General features: G+C 30.8%; 2 protein-coding genes across 2 annotated transcripts; both read right to left on the bottom strand.

Moving 5' to 3' along the window:
* Window positions 1-5184: 5184 nt before the first annotated feature.
* LOC125846551 (proline dehydrogenase 2, mitochondrial-like) lies at window positions 5185-7155 on the bottom strand. Its single transcript, XM_049526064.1, has 4 exons — window positions 6496-7155; window positions 5719-6364; window positions 5381-5621; window positions 5185-5301 (listed from the first exon to the last, which is right to left on the bottom strand). The coding sequence occupies exons 1-4, from the start codon at window positions 7078-7080 to the stop codon at window positions 5262-5264; spliced, it is 1512 nt and encodes a 503-aa protein (XP_049382021.1). The 5' UTR covers window positions 7081-7155; the 3' UTR covers window positions 5185-5261.
* A 1361-nt stretch (window positions 7156-8516) lies between these two features.
* LOC125846552 (proline dehydrogenase 2, mitochondrial-like) lies at window positions 8517-11155 on the bottom strand. The gene is made up of 4 exons (XM_049526065.1): window positions 10488-11155; window positions 9218-9863; window positions 8852-9092; window positions 8517-8756 (listed from the first exon to the last, which is right to left on the bottom strand). The coding sequence occupies exons 1-4, from the start codon at window positions 11043-11045 to the stop codon at window positions 8717-8719; spliced, it is 1485 nt and encodes a 494-aa protein (XP_049382022.1). The 5' UTR covers window positions 11046-11155; the 3' UTR covers window positions 8517-8716.
* Between the last annotated feature and the right edge of the window lie 5942 nt (window positions 11156-17097).

Raw genomic sequence — 17097 nt, 5'->3', positions numbered from 1 at the left:
TTCATCCAAAAAATTGTTACAACCCAACTAATATATTAGGTCCATATAGACTATTATGGAAGCCCAAAGCTACGTTTGAAATATATATTATAAGAACTTATGCCTTAAGTTCACTAGCAGCAAGTAGCCACAAATACACAGAGCAATAACTCCGTAATATGTAAAATATCATAACTATTTGATGAATATCTAAACAAAATCACATAAAAATTGAAAAATTCGACTGTAAATCCGTAATATATAGAATCGGTGATTTAAACATCAAATCAAAATAAATCAAAATAGATAATGGAAACTACCTTGTCAATCGAGAAATCTGCTTGAATTAATAAAGAGATATCGTTTAACAATAGAGAAAATTTCTTGATGAACAATAATTGAGCACCTTGAAGAAAGATAATCTTGAAATGTGGAAGGAGGGGAAGAAACGTGAAAGGTGGGGAGGAAACGTGAATGGTGAAGAAGAAGGTTAATGGGTATTAATTTTATTTTATTTTTCTTTTTAAACAGTTATTGGTATATAATTTAACCCAATATAAGACTCTTTCCATAAATAAAATTAATTTTAAATACTAAAATCTGAATACATATTATTTTATAAAAATATTGTCATTCTGCCATTTTAAATAAATATTTTAAAGTGTTGTTATTTTAACTAATTATGTTAGATATTATGACTTAATTGCTAATTTTCCCAAAAAGAAAACTTAACTCTAAGTTAAAAGGCAGATTCCTATAATGATTTTACGTTAATATATAATAATAACCAATCATTTATTTATGAAAATCATGTAATTTTTTACTAAAAATAAAAAATCTCAACAAAAGCTATTGGATTGACATAAATATAATCCTTAACCTATACCTTAGTTAAAAGAAAAGTAGTATATATATATATATATATTTATTTTTTTTGGATGACTCAAGTAAAACAGTATTTAGAATAAATTTGACCGTGAACAAAAATAACGGCTAAGATTTCATATAGTTTTTTCTTTTAAAAAATAAAATATAAACGGCTCTTTCCACGTTTTGGCAGAAGACAATAATGAGTCATTCACTGCCTAACTTTTTAATGCATGTAATTGTGTTGATAATATTTGCTGACTGCTGAGTTTGTGACACATCAGAAATGTGCTAGCTGTTCATGACTCATCTCTTTTATCTAACAAAACATGTTTCTAGACTCGAATTGATGCTTGCCCTAATTATAGTAAGGTAAATTAAGTTTCACAGGAATTGAATCCTTAATGAATTTAGATAGACAATCAACTGAGCTATTAAGATTTCTTATATAGTTGTATGGCACGTAACTAACTCACTTTAAGTTTAAGTTTGCTTGTTAGGAGTATTTCTTTACAAATGAAACAGTACAAAAAATGATGGAATTTAATTGATAGTTCCTAGATAATTCGTTGCTAAATAATTTATAGCTAATTTAATTGTTATATAATTTATTACTAATCCGTAGCTTAATGAGATTAACAGGATCAAAATTTTGTCGGTCGCTAATATGTTATTTACTAATAGTGAAAGTTTTATATAAATTCTGATTAAAATACCACCTCGCATATGAAATGTTGAACATTACTTTATTTATGAAAGATTTTATGGCTGAAGCAAATATCAAACTACGTACAAATGAATGTGTTTGGCAGATGTTGAGAAAAAGAGATTTGTTTGGACATGATGATTTGCTGATTCTTTTTCTCTTTTTCTATCTTCTCATCGAGAGGAGTATGTTAGGTGAGAGTTGGGTGTTGGGAAATGGACAATAAATGATCTGGAAGTTACTTACTCTTGTCCGATTTGGCCCTACGTTCTCAAATATTCTTGGTAAATTATATTTGGGGGAAGTTTTTAATGAAGTTTCATCATGTGTTTGGCCTCAATTTTTTTTCTAAATATTTGGCTATTTCAAAAAAACATGATTTATATCCATAAGTTTTAAAAATTATTAAAAATATCCATAAATTTATATTATCATTTTATAATGAATATGTTTCGTTAAAAAATAATTCTATAATATAATTGATAACAAAAAACAATAACAAAATAACAATATAGGCAAGACAATACATTAATCACATACGCAAACTTGTCACTGATTCAATTATAATTATAACTCATTAAACACAAATTGTTCTTTTTTCTAAATTTTATCACTTAAATTAAAACTCAAACTTTTTCGGAGGAGGTAGTAACAAATATTAGTTGGAATTAATAAATAATGGATATTTTTTATAAAATATAAAAGTTTGGGGTGATTTTTGAATTTTATAAAATTCCCAAATATTGGACTTGGCCTAAATATATTTGTCTAGTTATATAATCAAACACCACTTTTCAAGTTTTTCCCAAATTTTTCACAAGTTTTCCCCATATTTTTTCCAAGTATTCTTGGGACCAAATGAATCCTAGACATAGACAATAATCACTATTTTACTTAAAAGTTATTAGTGGAAAATGTTTGGTGGATATTATTATAGATATTTTAATTCAATCAGGATATAATAAAAAAATTGTAATATTTCATACGGAAAAAATTAGGAAGTTTTTCACTATCGCAATAAGAATCTATTCTCATTCATGCATTTTTTTTAGTAAATTGGCTCACAAGAAATGAGTAGAAAAATCATAGAGCATTCAACAACACAATTTTCTAGTGGTTCGTGATAGAAGAACCTTTATTTCTAGTAGTATATTTTGTTAATTGTAATTAACTTGGAACTTCAAATTCGACTATTATAGTTAGATAAGAGTGAGTTGTTCGGATTATAAGCATCCTCACTTGCATCCGAAATTTCGAAGCTCACTTTCAATTCGAAGATTATGAGTTCAAATCATCAAGAAAGCTAAAAAGATAGGAGCTTTTAGAAAGAGGTAAAAAAAACACTACCACAGTTAATTTTTTTTTTTAAAAAAGAAAAAAAACTGGTCTTTCATGCGCCGTGCCTTCTATGTAATTTCTGGAGGTAGCCACAGAGAATCTGGCGCCTCAGTATAATGTTTACGGCGTGGAATATTAGTGTACTAAAAAAGTTAATTAATATAATCATTTTATTATGCTTAAAAATACTAAAGTATAGATCGAAAGTAGGGTAGGTGTGAATTATATATGCAGCTGAGATAGCTTTGTTTAATATATGTGATTAGAAACTTTGTTTAATTATTGCATCTGACAATTTGACTAATAATTAGGTAGGGATAATAAAGTATACGACGTCGTACGTAAAGATCTTGCTAATCATTAATATTTATGGACTATGGTCAGTGCAAGTTGTCTCCTTTTAGCACTAGAAAATTAAAATTTATGGGTCCAATTAATTTTACTTCTTCTCAAGTCTATTTGAGTGCTAGGGTCTGAAAAATGCTACTCGAACTATATGGTATTTGGATTATAAAAATAATTGGATTGATAAATGTCAAAACGGAGTAATATGCATGGTTATTGAGAATTCACATATAGTACCCCGCAACTAATTTATGATCGATGCATAATATCTGTTGTTTTTTATGGTTATTTTTAGACGGTTATAGTATTTTAGTAATAATCGATAAAAACTTTAAATTGAAAAATATTTACTTTATCATATAAATTGAGACAGACTGTTCATTTTCTTTTGTTAAAATCTCATACTATGAATCTCAAAATTTATATCAGCATGTCCTTTTCAGAATTGATGTTTCGAACCAACTAGTAAGTATATTAGAAGTTTGTTTCGATAGTTTATGGCTTCTTCTTTTTTTTTTTTGACTTAAAAATAAGTGTATATATACAATTTTTATTTCATTTTATAAAATATTATAACATAACTTAAAAACATATAAAATAAACCAATTCAAATAGAGCCGTGTATTTTATCTGGTAGGTCCTCCAATTGCCTACTAGCCGGATCTTTTTTTGTAACATAAAATTGCTTTATAATGATTGACCCCCAATGTTCTTGTTTATTTAATGTTGAGGTTTATACAACTTGTTCTTCATTTTGCGGCTCTTTGAATTTCCTTCCCATTCTACTTAGTACTCTAATTTTTGCAACTTTAATCGTATAATAACAATAATAAAGGAGCTTAAAATTAGAGCCGTCAAAATGGGCTTAGCTCATGGGCCAATCTAACTCAATCCGTTATTAGGGTAGGGTTGGAATAAGATTTTTCAAGCCCATTTAAAATTAGGGTTTTTAAGCCCGGCCCATATAAGCCCTTGGCCCTTGAAGCTTGATCAGGGTTGGGCCGGGGTCGGCCATGGGGCAAACTTTTTATTTAAGAATAATTTACAATAATTCCACTAGTATATAATCTAATTATTTGAATACACGCTATGTTGTAATAATATAAATCTTCGTATCCAGATAGTATCTCGAAATATATTGACTCAAAATTGGGTTAATTTTTTCTAGATACACCCTATCTAAGTAGATTTGCATGTATCTAGGATACATATACAAATCTCGCGCCCTCGCCTCCCTCCTATCTTGCTTGTCACTCTCTTATCTCACTCGCATATTCAGTATGCGAGATACATGCTAATTACACTAGATTTTTGTTAGTATTATTGAAACAATATTGTTTGTCATATTTGATTTGAAAATCTTCTCATTTTTTTGATATTATAGAATTATAAGTTTGAAAAGAAAAACAGAAGGGCTAGCCTGCCCCAGCCCTCGGCCCTTCTAGGATTGGATTGGGTTGAGCATTTTCAGGCCCTACCAAATGAAGGACCAGCCCGCCCTAGCCCTTCAAATTTCTTGGCCCTCGAGGCTTGGGCCCGATGAGGTTGGGCCGGCCCTTTTTGACAGCTCTACTTAAAATGTTAATCAAGTCCAGTAAATCTGATTTATTTCATAATGTCTCGATAGAGAGAGAGAGAGAAACAGATACACACTTTGTAATTTCAACATTTTGGCTCCACTCTAGGGAGTACCTTCTTCCACTTCTATTTCTAAAACACGATACCAAATATAACCAACTTAAGGTGCTACTACATTATATATAGTAATATAATAGAACCTAAAATAGCACATGGAGAAAGATACAACAAGTGGACCTAAAATAAATATGTACATTTTTTTATTTTCCATAACACACAAGAAGAAAAACTGACTTCCTCCTCATGCATTTTACCCATCCATGGTTGCTTTGATCATCATCATCATCAATTTTTGCCCTCACATCATTGAATATTTACAATAGTCGGTGATGTTTCCTCGTTTATTATTCTTACTTACTAATATAGATTTCACATTCTCAATATGAATTTAAGAAGTTGCCACTTCCAGTCTCCTGCTCAATTCCTTCCTGCAAACACATTGGCATAATCAAATTAACAACGTTGGAGTATTATAAAGTTATTAATTTTTCTGCAATGGTTAGTTACCTCATGAGTTGCCTATCGAATGCCGATGTAGACAACATGCCTCTGTTTTCTTCAGCACGCCTCATAAGGTAATGCATAATCTGCTCTACAGGACCAAATGGCAAATACTTGCTAACTTGAAATCCTGCATTTCTCAGCCCAAATGAAAGACCATCTGCCATACCATATAGCTGAGCAAATTGGAGATTTTGCCTCTCATTTTTTATTCCCAAATCTATAGCTTTGGTTGCAGCAAGTTTTCCTATATATCACATATATTATACATGTTAGACAATAGCAAACAAATTTATATTTCAACGTAGATATAAATGATGGAAAATGATTACTGTAATAGTTACCTGACTCAATGTTATGAGTGGCGAGAACAACTGCACCAGATCCATTAGCAATCTCTTCAATCATAAACTCCGCACACGAATTGAAGCAAGCGTGTGTTTGCTCAATGCTATCGTGAATCGGAGACTTGAATCCTAAAGTAGAAGCCAATTCCTTTTCACTACACATATAAGCACCCCTCACAAGCTTAAATCCCATTGGAACTCCCATTTTCTCTGCAGCCTTTTTAGCGATAACCATTCGTTCCTTAGCGTCCTTCAAGTAAGCTTGAATTGTTCCGAATATCAAAGGCTGATCATCTTTATGGTACTTAATTGCTGCAGAATACGCAAAGTAATCAATTGCAGGTTGAATTGTTGTGTCTTCCGCATCAATTAGTAAAGGAACTTCATGTTCCAAACATTTCTCGCAAATTTTCCTAAGTCTTTCATGAGCTAATTGAAGATCACGTTCTTCCTCTACCGTTAGAGGCTCTGGTTTGCTCCAAGTGTGATAAACAGGACTCGATTCGGCAAAAAGTGGAAGCGACTCTTGCTTCCACGGAAGATTGAATGATGGATCTTTCTGTTCCCATCTTAACAAATCACTCATTCTTTTTAAAAGCCTTGGTGTACAAATTGCAGTTATCTTTGCTACCACAAAGCTTGCCTGTTTCACCAAAAAAAAATTGAAATTGATAAATCCAAGAATATTGGAAGAATTTGATAATATAAAACAGAATCTTTGAATAAGATATAGACATTCCTTTTCAGAAATAGAATAAAAGATTAAATTCTTACAGAAGATTCGGGAAGTGATTTGGTTGATTCAATCGTTTGAATAAAGGCCGCCGTACTCTGTTCACAAGATTCATTATCGGTGGCATGTTCCACCCCATAATCAAGCATGGCTTTTAACCCAGAATCAGATAGATTGGTAACGGTCCGTCTAACTTCCGTCAAGTCTTTCCCGGCACAAAAATGTTCATAAAATGTATTTTTAACAAACCCAAGCATAACCTCCCTAAAAACAGGCATTTCCATAAGTTTAGAATTCATTATCCACATACCCAAATCAACCATGGGATCAATAGCAGCCATTTGTAACGTCATCGATGATCGAATCAGTTTCGTGGTCGGAACGCCGTAGAATAGCTCCTTAACATCATCGAAATTGATAATGTTATTAGTATTATGATGGTCGTGGTGGTGATGGAGGGTTGTGTTAATCTGTGGTGCGGGTTCCACCAAATTTGGTACGGCGTTAAAATCGCCAGTGAAATTTAACGGTGGGACGGCGGAAAGAGGTGACGGAGCTGAGTTTAAACGGCGGACATGAAATCCGAGGTTCTTAAGGAGTTTCGGACAAAAAACTTTATTGGCCATGCAACGGTGGGCGGCGGAAGATGAAATTTTTTTGTGTGTTTTTAATTTTTTTATTCTCTCAAATGAATATGTAAAGTTTGTGAGAAATGTATGGTATTTATAGAGGAAGTTTGTTTTTTTATTTTGTTATAGTGATAACTTAAATTACGCAATAATTAAATCATGCTGAGTAGATGCTGTGTTGTTACTGACGATGTATTACTGTAGATGTTCAGTACCACCATGTGTATTTCACCGTTAAATTTCTGTATCTTAGCTGTTTTTTTGTTGTTCCACTTGTCTTGGATACCGTTTTTTTTGTACCTCAAATTTGTTACTATAAATTATACTAGTAATTAATATATCCTACTTTCTTGGACACTTCCTGACCACTTCGGTCTACAACTTGGTCTTTCTTCTTTGCGGCTTTTTGACCCTACCAATTTGAATTATTTTCTTAAACCCACTTGTTTGAAAATTATTTTTCTTGCTTTTGATAGAATTTTAATATCCATTTTTACTAGTCAAATAATATATATTTGTAAGACTTAAATTGTTTTTATTCAATAATTGAGGTACAGCAGGAATACATTAAAAAAAAGTTGTGGGCATAAAGGAATCTGAATCTCCGCCTTCAAAATCATGAGATTCGGTGTAAAGGACTTTTCTTATGGCGTGCTCCGGTTGAGGAATCTTTATGTCATAATCTAACGCCAAGATTCTTGGCAAGTGGCAAAACCTATCACGTGAGTGCAATTACTGACCGACTTGAAAATTTCATTGTTTAGGTAGGCCACATTGATTTGTGAAACCCCATGAAAGAAGTTGCTAGAAATGTTGACCATGAGGAAAACACTAGAAGTGAACTTTTTTGTTTATTTTTCTATTAGTGTTCATACGATGTTTTTGGATTTTTTGTTTATTTTTCTATCCGTGTTCATACGATGTTTTTGGATTTGCGAGGGTAAAGCATTTCCATCATGACTCCATACAACTCAAATCCGAGACTTACCACACCATCATAATCCTTATCGATCACCAGAAGTAAACTTATTTTACTGGAGATGCAATAACCCATCTACCTTAAAATGAATAAAATTTCCTATACATCGTTCTTTTCCAATTTTATTTATAAGCTAACATTATACTGAGTATGTACTAAAAAATATTCTGATTTTCACTATGTTAATAGTTGAAACTAAATAAACCCTAATCACTATAACATCGAGTTTTAAGTAACTTTGATTTAATATGCCATATTTTCACATGGAGCAGTAAATAAAGGTATAATTTTCATCATTTCGGCAACTTTAATTTGTATTATGAAAAAACAAATTACAATAGTTGGATTAAACTTCCATACTAGTACAAGAAAGAGATAAAGAAATAGTGGAAATTTTTTGTTGCGACAATTACTAACAATTTTTACGTCTTTGACAATTAGACCATCGTTGCTTGTCACGTCTCTAATAAGGCTTCGATCTTAAAAATTGCTTCCAATTAAATTCGTGTTTGCAATTCGCTGCCAGATCAATGAACTATTTACAGTAATTGCTGACATCGTATCAATTGGAGCGTCAATTGCTCTGTTACAAGTTCGATTTATTCGTAGCAATACTAGTTATATCTTATATACACTTCCAATAGTTCTCAAGATTCATGAAGTTGCCACATCAAATCGCCTGATTAATTCCTTCCTGCAAACAATAAATAATATACAAAATTAATAAAAATATTTGAGTTTAAACTTGTCTGTTTTTTGTTTACGAAATTATTAATGATGTTTAATTACCTCATGAGTTGTCTATCGAAGGCAGATGTAGACAAAAGACCTCTGTTTTCTTCAGCTCTTCTAATAAGGTAAGGCATAACTTGTTCTACAGGTCCAAATGGTAAATATTTGCTCACTTGAAATCCTGCATTTCTCAGCCCAAATGAAAGCCCTTCTGCCATACCATATAGCTGAGCAAATTGGAGCTTTTTACTATCCTTTCTAATCCCTAAATCTATCGCCTTGGATGCAGCAAGTTTTCCTATTTATCAAAAGTTCAAAACATCTAATGAGTCTTTCGTTATGCAAATACAAATATAATTAAGTGACATATTGAATACTATTAATAGAATTAAGTAAATAAAAGTGTACTATCACGATATTTACCTGACTCAATGTTATGAGTTGCAAGAACAACAGCTCCTGAACCATTAGCGATTTCATCAAGCATAAATTCAGCACAAGAATTGTAACAATTATGTGTTTGTTGAATGCTATCGTGAATCGGAGATTTGAATCCTAAACTTGAAGCCAATTCATTTTCACTTGACATATAAGCACCTCTTACAAGCTTAAATCCCATAGGAACTCCAATTTTCTCTGCTGCCTTTTTCGCGATGATCATACGTTCCTTGGAGTCTTTTAAGTAAGCTTGAATTGTTCCGAATATCAAAGGATGATCGTCTTTGTGATACTTAATTGCTGCTGAATATGCAAAGTAATCAATTGCGGGTTGAATAGCTGTATCTTCAGCATCAATTAGTAACTCAACATCAAGTTCCAAGCATTTCTTGCAAATTTTCTCAAGTCTATCATGAGCTAATTGTAGATCACGCTCTTCATCGACCGTTAGAGGTTCTGGTCTTTTCAACGTGTGATAAAAAGGACTCGATTTGACGAAAAGTGGAAGCGACTTTTGCTTCCATGGGAGATTCAATGAAGGATCTTTTTGTTCCCATCTAAGCAAATCACTCATTCTTTTGAGCAGCTTTGGTGTACAAATTGCAGTTATCTTTACTACCACAAAACTGACCTGTTTCATCACAACAAACACTAATTAGTATGAAAACAAATCTGTTTATTGTTAATGAGGTGCTAAAAAAATTGATTCTACATGTAAAGAAATCAGGCCGGTTAATTATTACAAAAATATACAAAATTTTATGACAAACTAAAACAGGACACATCAAAAATTTTGATCATCAAGCAACAAAAAAAAGTCTATTATTATGATTTTGATTTTGGCTCTGTTATCTATTCATGAAGTTATTTTTTATTTTATTCCAATTATTTTTTAAAAACATTTAAACAGTTTTTAGTACGAAAGAGTAAATCTTTATGTCTTTGGTTGAAAAGTCATAAAGAAGAATTTTGATTGTGTTAGGTATCAATTATTCTAAGAGGAATATACGTAACTTAAGGAAAAAGTTAAATAAGAATAAAAATGTGTATTGTATTTAAATTCCACGCAAATCACACGTTCTGTTGCGTCAGCCGTCATCTATTGCAATTTGTTGAATTATCTTATTTTGTGGAAACTAATCCAATATTCCAAAAATACTTGGGACTTTAGAATTTTCAAATAGAATTAGTTCGATTTAAAACTAGAAATAAATAATAAAAAATAATAATAAGATTTGTAGGAATTTGATCTTACAGATGAGGATGGAAGAGACTTGGCCAATTCGGCTGTTTGAAGAAAAACTTTCATACTCTGATCACAAGACTCATTCTCCGTGGCATGTTCCACACCATAATCAAGCATGCCTTTTAAACCAACGTTAGACAACTTACTAACCGTCTTTCGTACTTCAATCAAGTCTTTTCCAGCACAAAAATGTTCATAGAATGTACTTTTAACAAACCCTAGTATTACCTCCTTGAATATTGGCATATGCATGAATTTCGAATTCATTACCCACACACCTAGGTCAACCATTGACTCGATGGACGCCATTTGAAGTGTCAACGATGATCTAATCAACTTTGAGGTGGATACACCCGTAAACAACTCCTTAACATCATCAAAATTGATCACTTTTTTCTTAGAATCGGCTAATATTTGATCCGTAGGTTGTAACGTCGGTGTTGTTACATTCGTAGAACCATAGTTGCCGGTGAAATTCATCGGTGGGACAGCCGGAGCCGTGTTTAGACATCGAGCGAATCGTCGGAGGTCACGAAAAACCTTTGGACATACAACTTTGTTTGCCATGTAATTAATGAATTTTTTTGTTTGTCTCTAAATTCTAATAAAGTATGTGTAACGTTTGAAATGTTGCATGATATTTATAGAGTTTCATTAGTCAAAGTCAAGTTTGGTTTGGAAATAGTACTTTTTACTTTTCCTTTTCTTTGTAGAAAAAAAATAGTAATGCAATTTTCTTTTTCTATTTTTCCTTTTATATTTCCAAGGTTTAATGAATTTTCCTTTATTAATTTTTTTTTTGATATCCTGATCCCTTCAAACATGTGATTCAGATTCTACGGCGATTGAATTTCAATAAGAGGGAATGTAGGGAAACACACTTGCGAAAAATAATTACTAGTACTATAAGAATAATCGTACGTTGTTTCCACGCGCGGTCAGTGCAAGTGGAATTTGGTTTGCTAAATAAATAGTTGGATACAGCCGTCACTGTGTTCAGCGTGGCATTAGCGTCATTCTCAGTGTAGTTAGAAACAGGATAAAATTTGTACAATCAGCAGTGTGTCGGATTGGTCCCACTTCCACGAGGAATAATGTAATTTTTTTCTTTTTCCTTTTTTAGAATTTTTTTTTTTTCCCCTTTCATATTTACGTTTTGTTATTTATTTCCTTACGTGGGTTGGGTGAAATTTGAGTCCCTCTAATATTGTATATTGGTATTTACTGGACAGCTAATTAAAAGGCCAATATTTAGAAAGAAACATTACACTAATCAAAGAAAAGATTCCTCCTTTAAATAGTGCGGGATATTGATGGGTTGGAAGTAAATTTATGCATGTCTAGGTAAATGATATTTTGTAAAGTTTTATTCATCTCATAATAAAACGTTACACATATAAAAATCTTTTATTTGGTCAAAATTATGGCAGTTTTCATTTTTAAATTTGAGATTATTTTTTTCTGATTGAATTGTATAGATATGATTGTCATAACAAAATATAACAAATTCTCCATTCATGCAGGCTCCAGCAATCATGAGTACAGACTTTATAAAACAGAAGTAGCCAAACAATTTCTTTTAAGTCCTGAAGTGGAGAGTGTTGCTTACTAAAAATGTAACTGAACAACATGTTGCTGGGTTTTATCCGTTTTATCTTGGAAGGAATTAATCTTTAACTTCGAGTATTTGAGGGGATTAAATTTCTTAAGGACACATAGTGACTTTTGTGCATTCGGATAATTCTTTTCTTTTTCTTCTCATCTTAATTGTTTTATGATTTGATAATCTGAATACATGAGATAACACATGTACACCTTCATATTATATGATAAAAACTTTCTTAATAAAGTTGAAGTTTTCCCGTACTATTGCTTCTTAATTGTTTAATAAATTTTTAGAGTTAAAATTAATTATATTCACTGGATGCATACATTGCATCGAATGTACACTTTCTTTGTACAAACTAATCTTTTACGTCTCAAAATGCATTATTGCTTTATGGAAACAAATTTTCCATATCGTAAAATATGAAGTTGATAGTGTTTGTTCAACTTTGAATATTAGTATACAGCTCATTTACTATTTTTTTGGAAAAAAAACTCTGATGAGGAAAGACTTCATTTTGTACGTATTTCCAGATTTGCTCTTTTTTTAGCAATCTTGGCCACAACTACTTGTGAATTTGGTGAGATATGAATCCCTTAAATTGTTCTACTATTGAAATTTGGACCACTAATCATATGCATAAAATAGTTATAACCAATCACTAATCAAAGGAAATGACCCTTTCTTAAAATAGCGCGATAATGATTACTACGTAGTACATTGAACCTAATAACCTAATTAATGGTATTTTAAAATTAAATTTAACTATTAGAACTCTAATTAGTTTGAAAAAATAATTATTTAATCATAATAATAAATTTAAAAAAAAATAATTCTCTCTTGATTTACTAAGGTAAATACGTAAAATGAAAAGTTGTATATTTGATAAATAAAAAGGAAATGGAGGGAGTACTAGATAAACGCTAGTAGACCTTATTACATCCTTTCATATATTTCCTAAAACATTTCGAAATTTAATTTTACTTTTAATTAGTATATTCGAAGAGAAGTGTTATATATTAGAAAACGCTAGATCAATTGTTGGTGAGAGAATTAATCCTTATAATTAGCTATTCTTTTTTATCATTTTAATCTTGTAATTAATCTTGCGATCTCCTTCTACGAGTAATTAAACAAGTGTTATATGTAAGTTTTATAAACCTTCTTTATGAAAATTCCGTTTATACAAAAGCAAGTACCTAAATTAGAACGTTAACTAAATTTATTGCAAAAATGAATTGTTTTTTTTCTCTATCCAGCCATACATCAAAGTGAAACTCTTAATTAACCTTCTTCTGTTTCCTTAATCTGATAGTTAATGTAATTCAACGTCTAAGTTACTACTTACACGCTAAAACCAAAAGTTCAAACCTAGTTAACAACAACACATATGACTTAATTAAATTAATGTTGTTGTCGGCAAACAGATGCACCGACTTTCTCCAAGCTGTCTTCGTTCAATATAATTATCTAGAGATAAGATATCCTTAATTAAAACAATATAACAATAACTTGCACATTCTTACATTTTTAAGAAGAAATGGTGGAAACACGTCAGTAATTAGCAAAAAAAAAAATCGAAAAAAATCATATTTATTGTTGGCAGAATATCCATATTTGAGGAAAAGCATATACCGATCGAGTTTCTTAGCTAAGTTGTCTAACTTGTCTTGGTTAAATTTTTCAAAGTTCAGATTCTTTTTAATAAAAACAGATTCTTACAATCCTAGAAAAAATATGAAATAGTTAATGAAAACGTCAGTAATTATCAAAAAATAATATTTCGAGTAGGAAATTAATAAAATGAAAATTAGTTTAAAAGGATTTGATTCTAAAAAGTACTAGTATTGTATATACTTTTTCATGTGAATTTTGTTCTCATCCAAATTCTAGTCGCCGTTTTAAATGTGACATATGGAGAAACATTAATCCCCTGTTTTTATTTATTTGAAAAGTCGATCGGTGAGAGTAATGTTTTCAACGTTCAAAGGCTATATGATAAGATTAATCTCAAGAAGCAAGTTATCGATCGGGACTACATGCATGTTGTGTTGACTTGTATATACTTCTTCGTTTACTTTTATTCGTTAAATATTTTAATTTCATTTATATTTTTACTTGTCATGTTTGATAATACAAAATCATTTTTTCTTTCTTTCTATTATATATACCCTCAATTTATTTATATTGAATTATGGTATTTGAAAAATATAGTGAGTATATGTATTTGGGATCCTATCAATTAATAGGTGAAATGGTAAATTCACTATACTAATTCTTCTTTTCTTAATATATGTGTCAAATCAAAATTTGACAAGTAAATCGGTATGAAGGGAGTACTTAACATTTTAAATTAATATTCCCTCCAAAAAAAATTTAACAAGTACATTTTGTTTCACTAAAGTCAGTTTGACTAATCTTCAATGCTACATTAAATTAGATTAATTTAATATTGTAAATCCATTTTAGAAAGTAAAAATCTATATGACAATATTACAAGCTCCAATTCCTCTAAGTTCTCATATTAATATGATGAAAATTTACATTTTAAAATTAATCAAAATTCATACCATTTGACTTTCAAAAATCAAAATATAACAAGTAAAAATGAATAGAGGGAGTAAGATCAGTAACCATATGATTAGACAAATTAATTAATGAAGCCCATCCTGTTAAACAACAATTAATTGTATATAGGAGGTTTGAGGATACATCTAATTTTCCTCACAGGACAAGTCTTTTAAAAACATCCAATGTATGGTGTATTTTAAAACGTGTACAGATAGAAGTATTTGCTTCATTACGATTAATATGCAATATATAAGTGCACAAAATCTCCTCACTTGCCAAAGGAAAGAAAACTATATATGGACAATGCCGTATGATGTGAAATAATTAAACATATCTTTGTTATATCCATTCCAATAATAGATTATGAAAGAAGAGCCTAATTAATTAGTAGCAACTTGCAAAAAAACAATTACTAGCAACTAGCAAAGTGTAAATGCATATCTTAATCTCGTAACCGTCTTTATAGCCGTCAAATATTAGATTATGGGCCATAATTAATTTGCAACTAGCAAGAAGTGGATTCACATATCTTAATCACCCCACCATTCACCTTACTTCTAATAAAGCAAGTGGTATCATAGACAACTTCTTAAATTTCCTGAGTATGAGAAGTCTTTAATCTATATTTTTCATAATCCTCTTTAATTTTTTTTGTCTGCTCGATGTCCGAAATCCATATTTGAAATTGATTGGATTTGAACTGTACACTACAGGCTCATTTTGAAATGACGTTACCGACTAAAAAAAATTCTACAGGCTCGAACCATGCATTCATCTAAGTACTCTGCCTTTAATAAAAGAAGAGTGAAAATATGAACGTTTAGGCATTTTTCTAGGGAATAAAAAGGAAATGTGAAAATCATATTAAGAGTTTGGACATTATTTTCTGAATTAAAAAGAGATGATTCCGTTATAGGGTGGTTTGGATTTTATTTGGTACAAGTTCTAAGTTAGTGTTTTAAATTCTTTTCATAATTAAACTTGTAACATTGTTAATTTTTTTCGAAAAAAATACAAAACTCGATAAATAATCATTTACGTTAGCTAAGCAAATGAAGCGATTTTGGGAAGGAAAAAAAGAAGAGGATGACTTAGATGTCCCAACCACTCATCAAATTGATTTACCCGTATATGACAAATTCATTTATACATAGTAAATTTTTTCTCGAAAAAAAATTGGGCGAAGGGAAATTCGGTAAGAGATTACAAAAGTGGACAATCAAATTCTCACTAACAACTACTAAGATTTCTCACCTATTAAAGTTTGAGAATTTAGATTTGACTGTGTTTTTAAAAAACTTATACACCAATTTTTTATTTTTATTAAAAACCAAACTTTATATCCAAACTTTAACACTTTACTTAGTATTAAAATTGTAAAATTTTAACTTTATAATTGGTAACCCTCCATAAACCCAGTCTGGCCCATCAGACTCACTTAATGGGTTATGGTTTGTGATGGACCTTTCTACTCAAAAAAGCCCATCGAATCAAATTGGGCTCAAATTTGTCTGGATTAGAACCACATGGGCCCTAGGCTTAAGGGGCTAGGTTAAGCCCGGCCCGCTCCAAAGGACATTCTAGAAATCAATTCAATGAGTTGAAAAATGAGCTGGAGATAATATTTAAATTTTTTGTATATGACTAAATCTTCTAACTATTTATGATGGACCAAGTACAAAATATCAAGGCCCAAATATCAATCGAAAAAGCCCATTTTTTCAAATAAATGGTCCAACTATTAATGAAGGTCCTGAATAATTAGCATTATCTAGCCATACTTTTATTTTTATTAATGATTATGTGAAGCGCAAAAAATTTAATGATTGGTAAGAGAATTTTATCACAATAGTGTTTTAATACATGGAGGTACTCTGACGTACGTCTCTTAAGAAATAATGATGACTTAATACTTAATTAATTAACAATAGTGCTAATATCTTACTATATAGAAGTACTCTAGTACTTGAGTCTCTTAAGAAATAATGATTTGTGCGAGAATTTTATCACAATACATCTATTAATTTATGAGTATATAATCTTAGATTTCTATAATGGATTGAAAATAAGTAATTAATATTGAGGGTAAAAAAAAACTATTATTTTATCTTTGATATGTTAAAACTGAAATTTTATTTTTCAAATATATACTGAACCAGCTAGGAAAGACAGGGATATGATCTTCTCCGGGTATTCTGGATTTTCACATGAAGGAGTGCAAGTGTGTTCATATTTGTTGATTGCTTACGCAGTGAAGACAATCTTGAATAACAATTTGTTTGTTTATTAAAAGATTTCTTCAATTTGGACTCAATTATACGATTTGTGATGTTGCACCATATGATTTTTTTCTGTGTGTAGGTCCATGGTCCACACATGACACAACCCACGTTAACCCCGTTTCCTTTCTTTATTTTTTTGGGTTCCCATTCCAACATCAGA

The sequence above is a fragment of the Solanum stenotomum genome, chromosome 12 (genome assembly GCF_019186545.1).
Source record: "Solanum stenotomum isolate F172 chromosome 12, ASM1918654v1, whole genome shotgun sequence".
Taxonomy (NCBI): domain Eukaryota; kingdom Viridiplantae; phylum Streptophyta; class Magnoliopsida; order Solanales; family Solanaceae; genus Solanum; species Solanum stenotomum.
The sequence above is the reverse complement of the archived record's forward strand: the minus strand, read 5'-3'. Positions and strand labels throughout refer to the sequence as shown.

Bases quoted from the DNA above. Each gene is read 5' to 3' on its own strand.
- LOC125846552 (XM_049526065.1), bottom strand. From the start codon at position 11,045: ATGGCAAACAAAGTTGTATGTCCAAAGGTTTTTCGTGACCTCCGACGA. The intron at 9,864-10,487 runs GTAAGATCAAAT...GTGATGAAACAG, and splicing joins AGTCTCTTCCATCCTCATCT to GTCAGTTTTGTGGTAGTAAA. The intron at 9,093-9,217 runs GTAAATATCGTG...TTTGATAAATAG, and splicing joins AACTCATAACATTGAGTCAG to GAAAACTTGCTGCATCCAAG.
- LOC125846551 (XM_049526064.1), bottom strand. From the start codon at position 7,080: ATGGCCAATAAAGTTTTTTGTCCGAAACTCCTTAAGAACCTCGGATTT. The intron at 5,622-5,718 runs GTAACTATTACA...TGTGATATATAG, and splicing joins CACTCATAACATTGAGTCAG to GAAAACTTGCTGCAACCAAA. The intron at 5,302-5,380 runs GTAACTAACCAT...ATGTGTTTGCAG, and splicing joins TTCGATAGGCAACTCATGAG to GAAGGAATTGAGCAGGAGAC.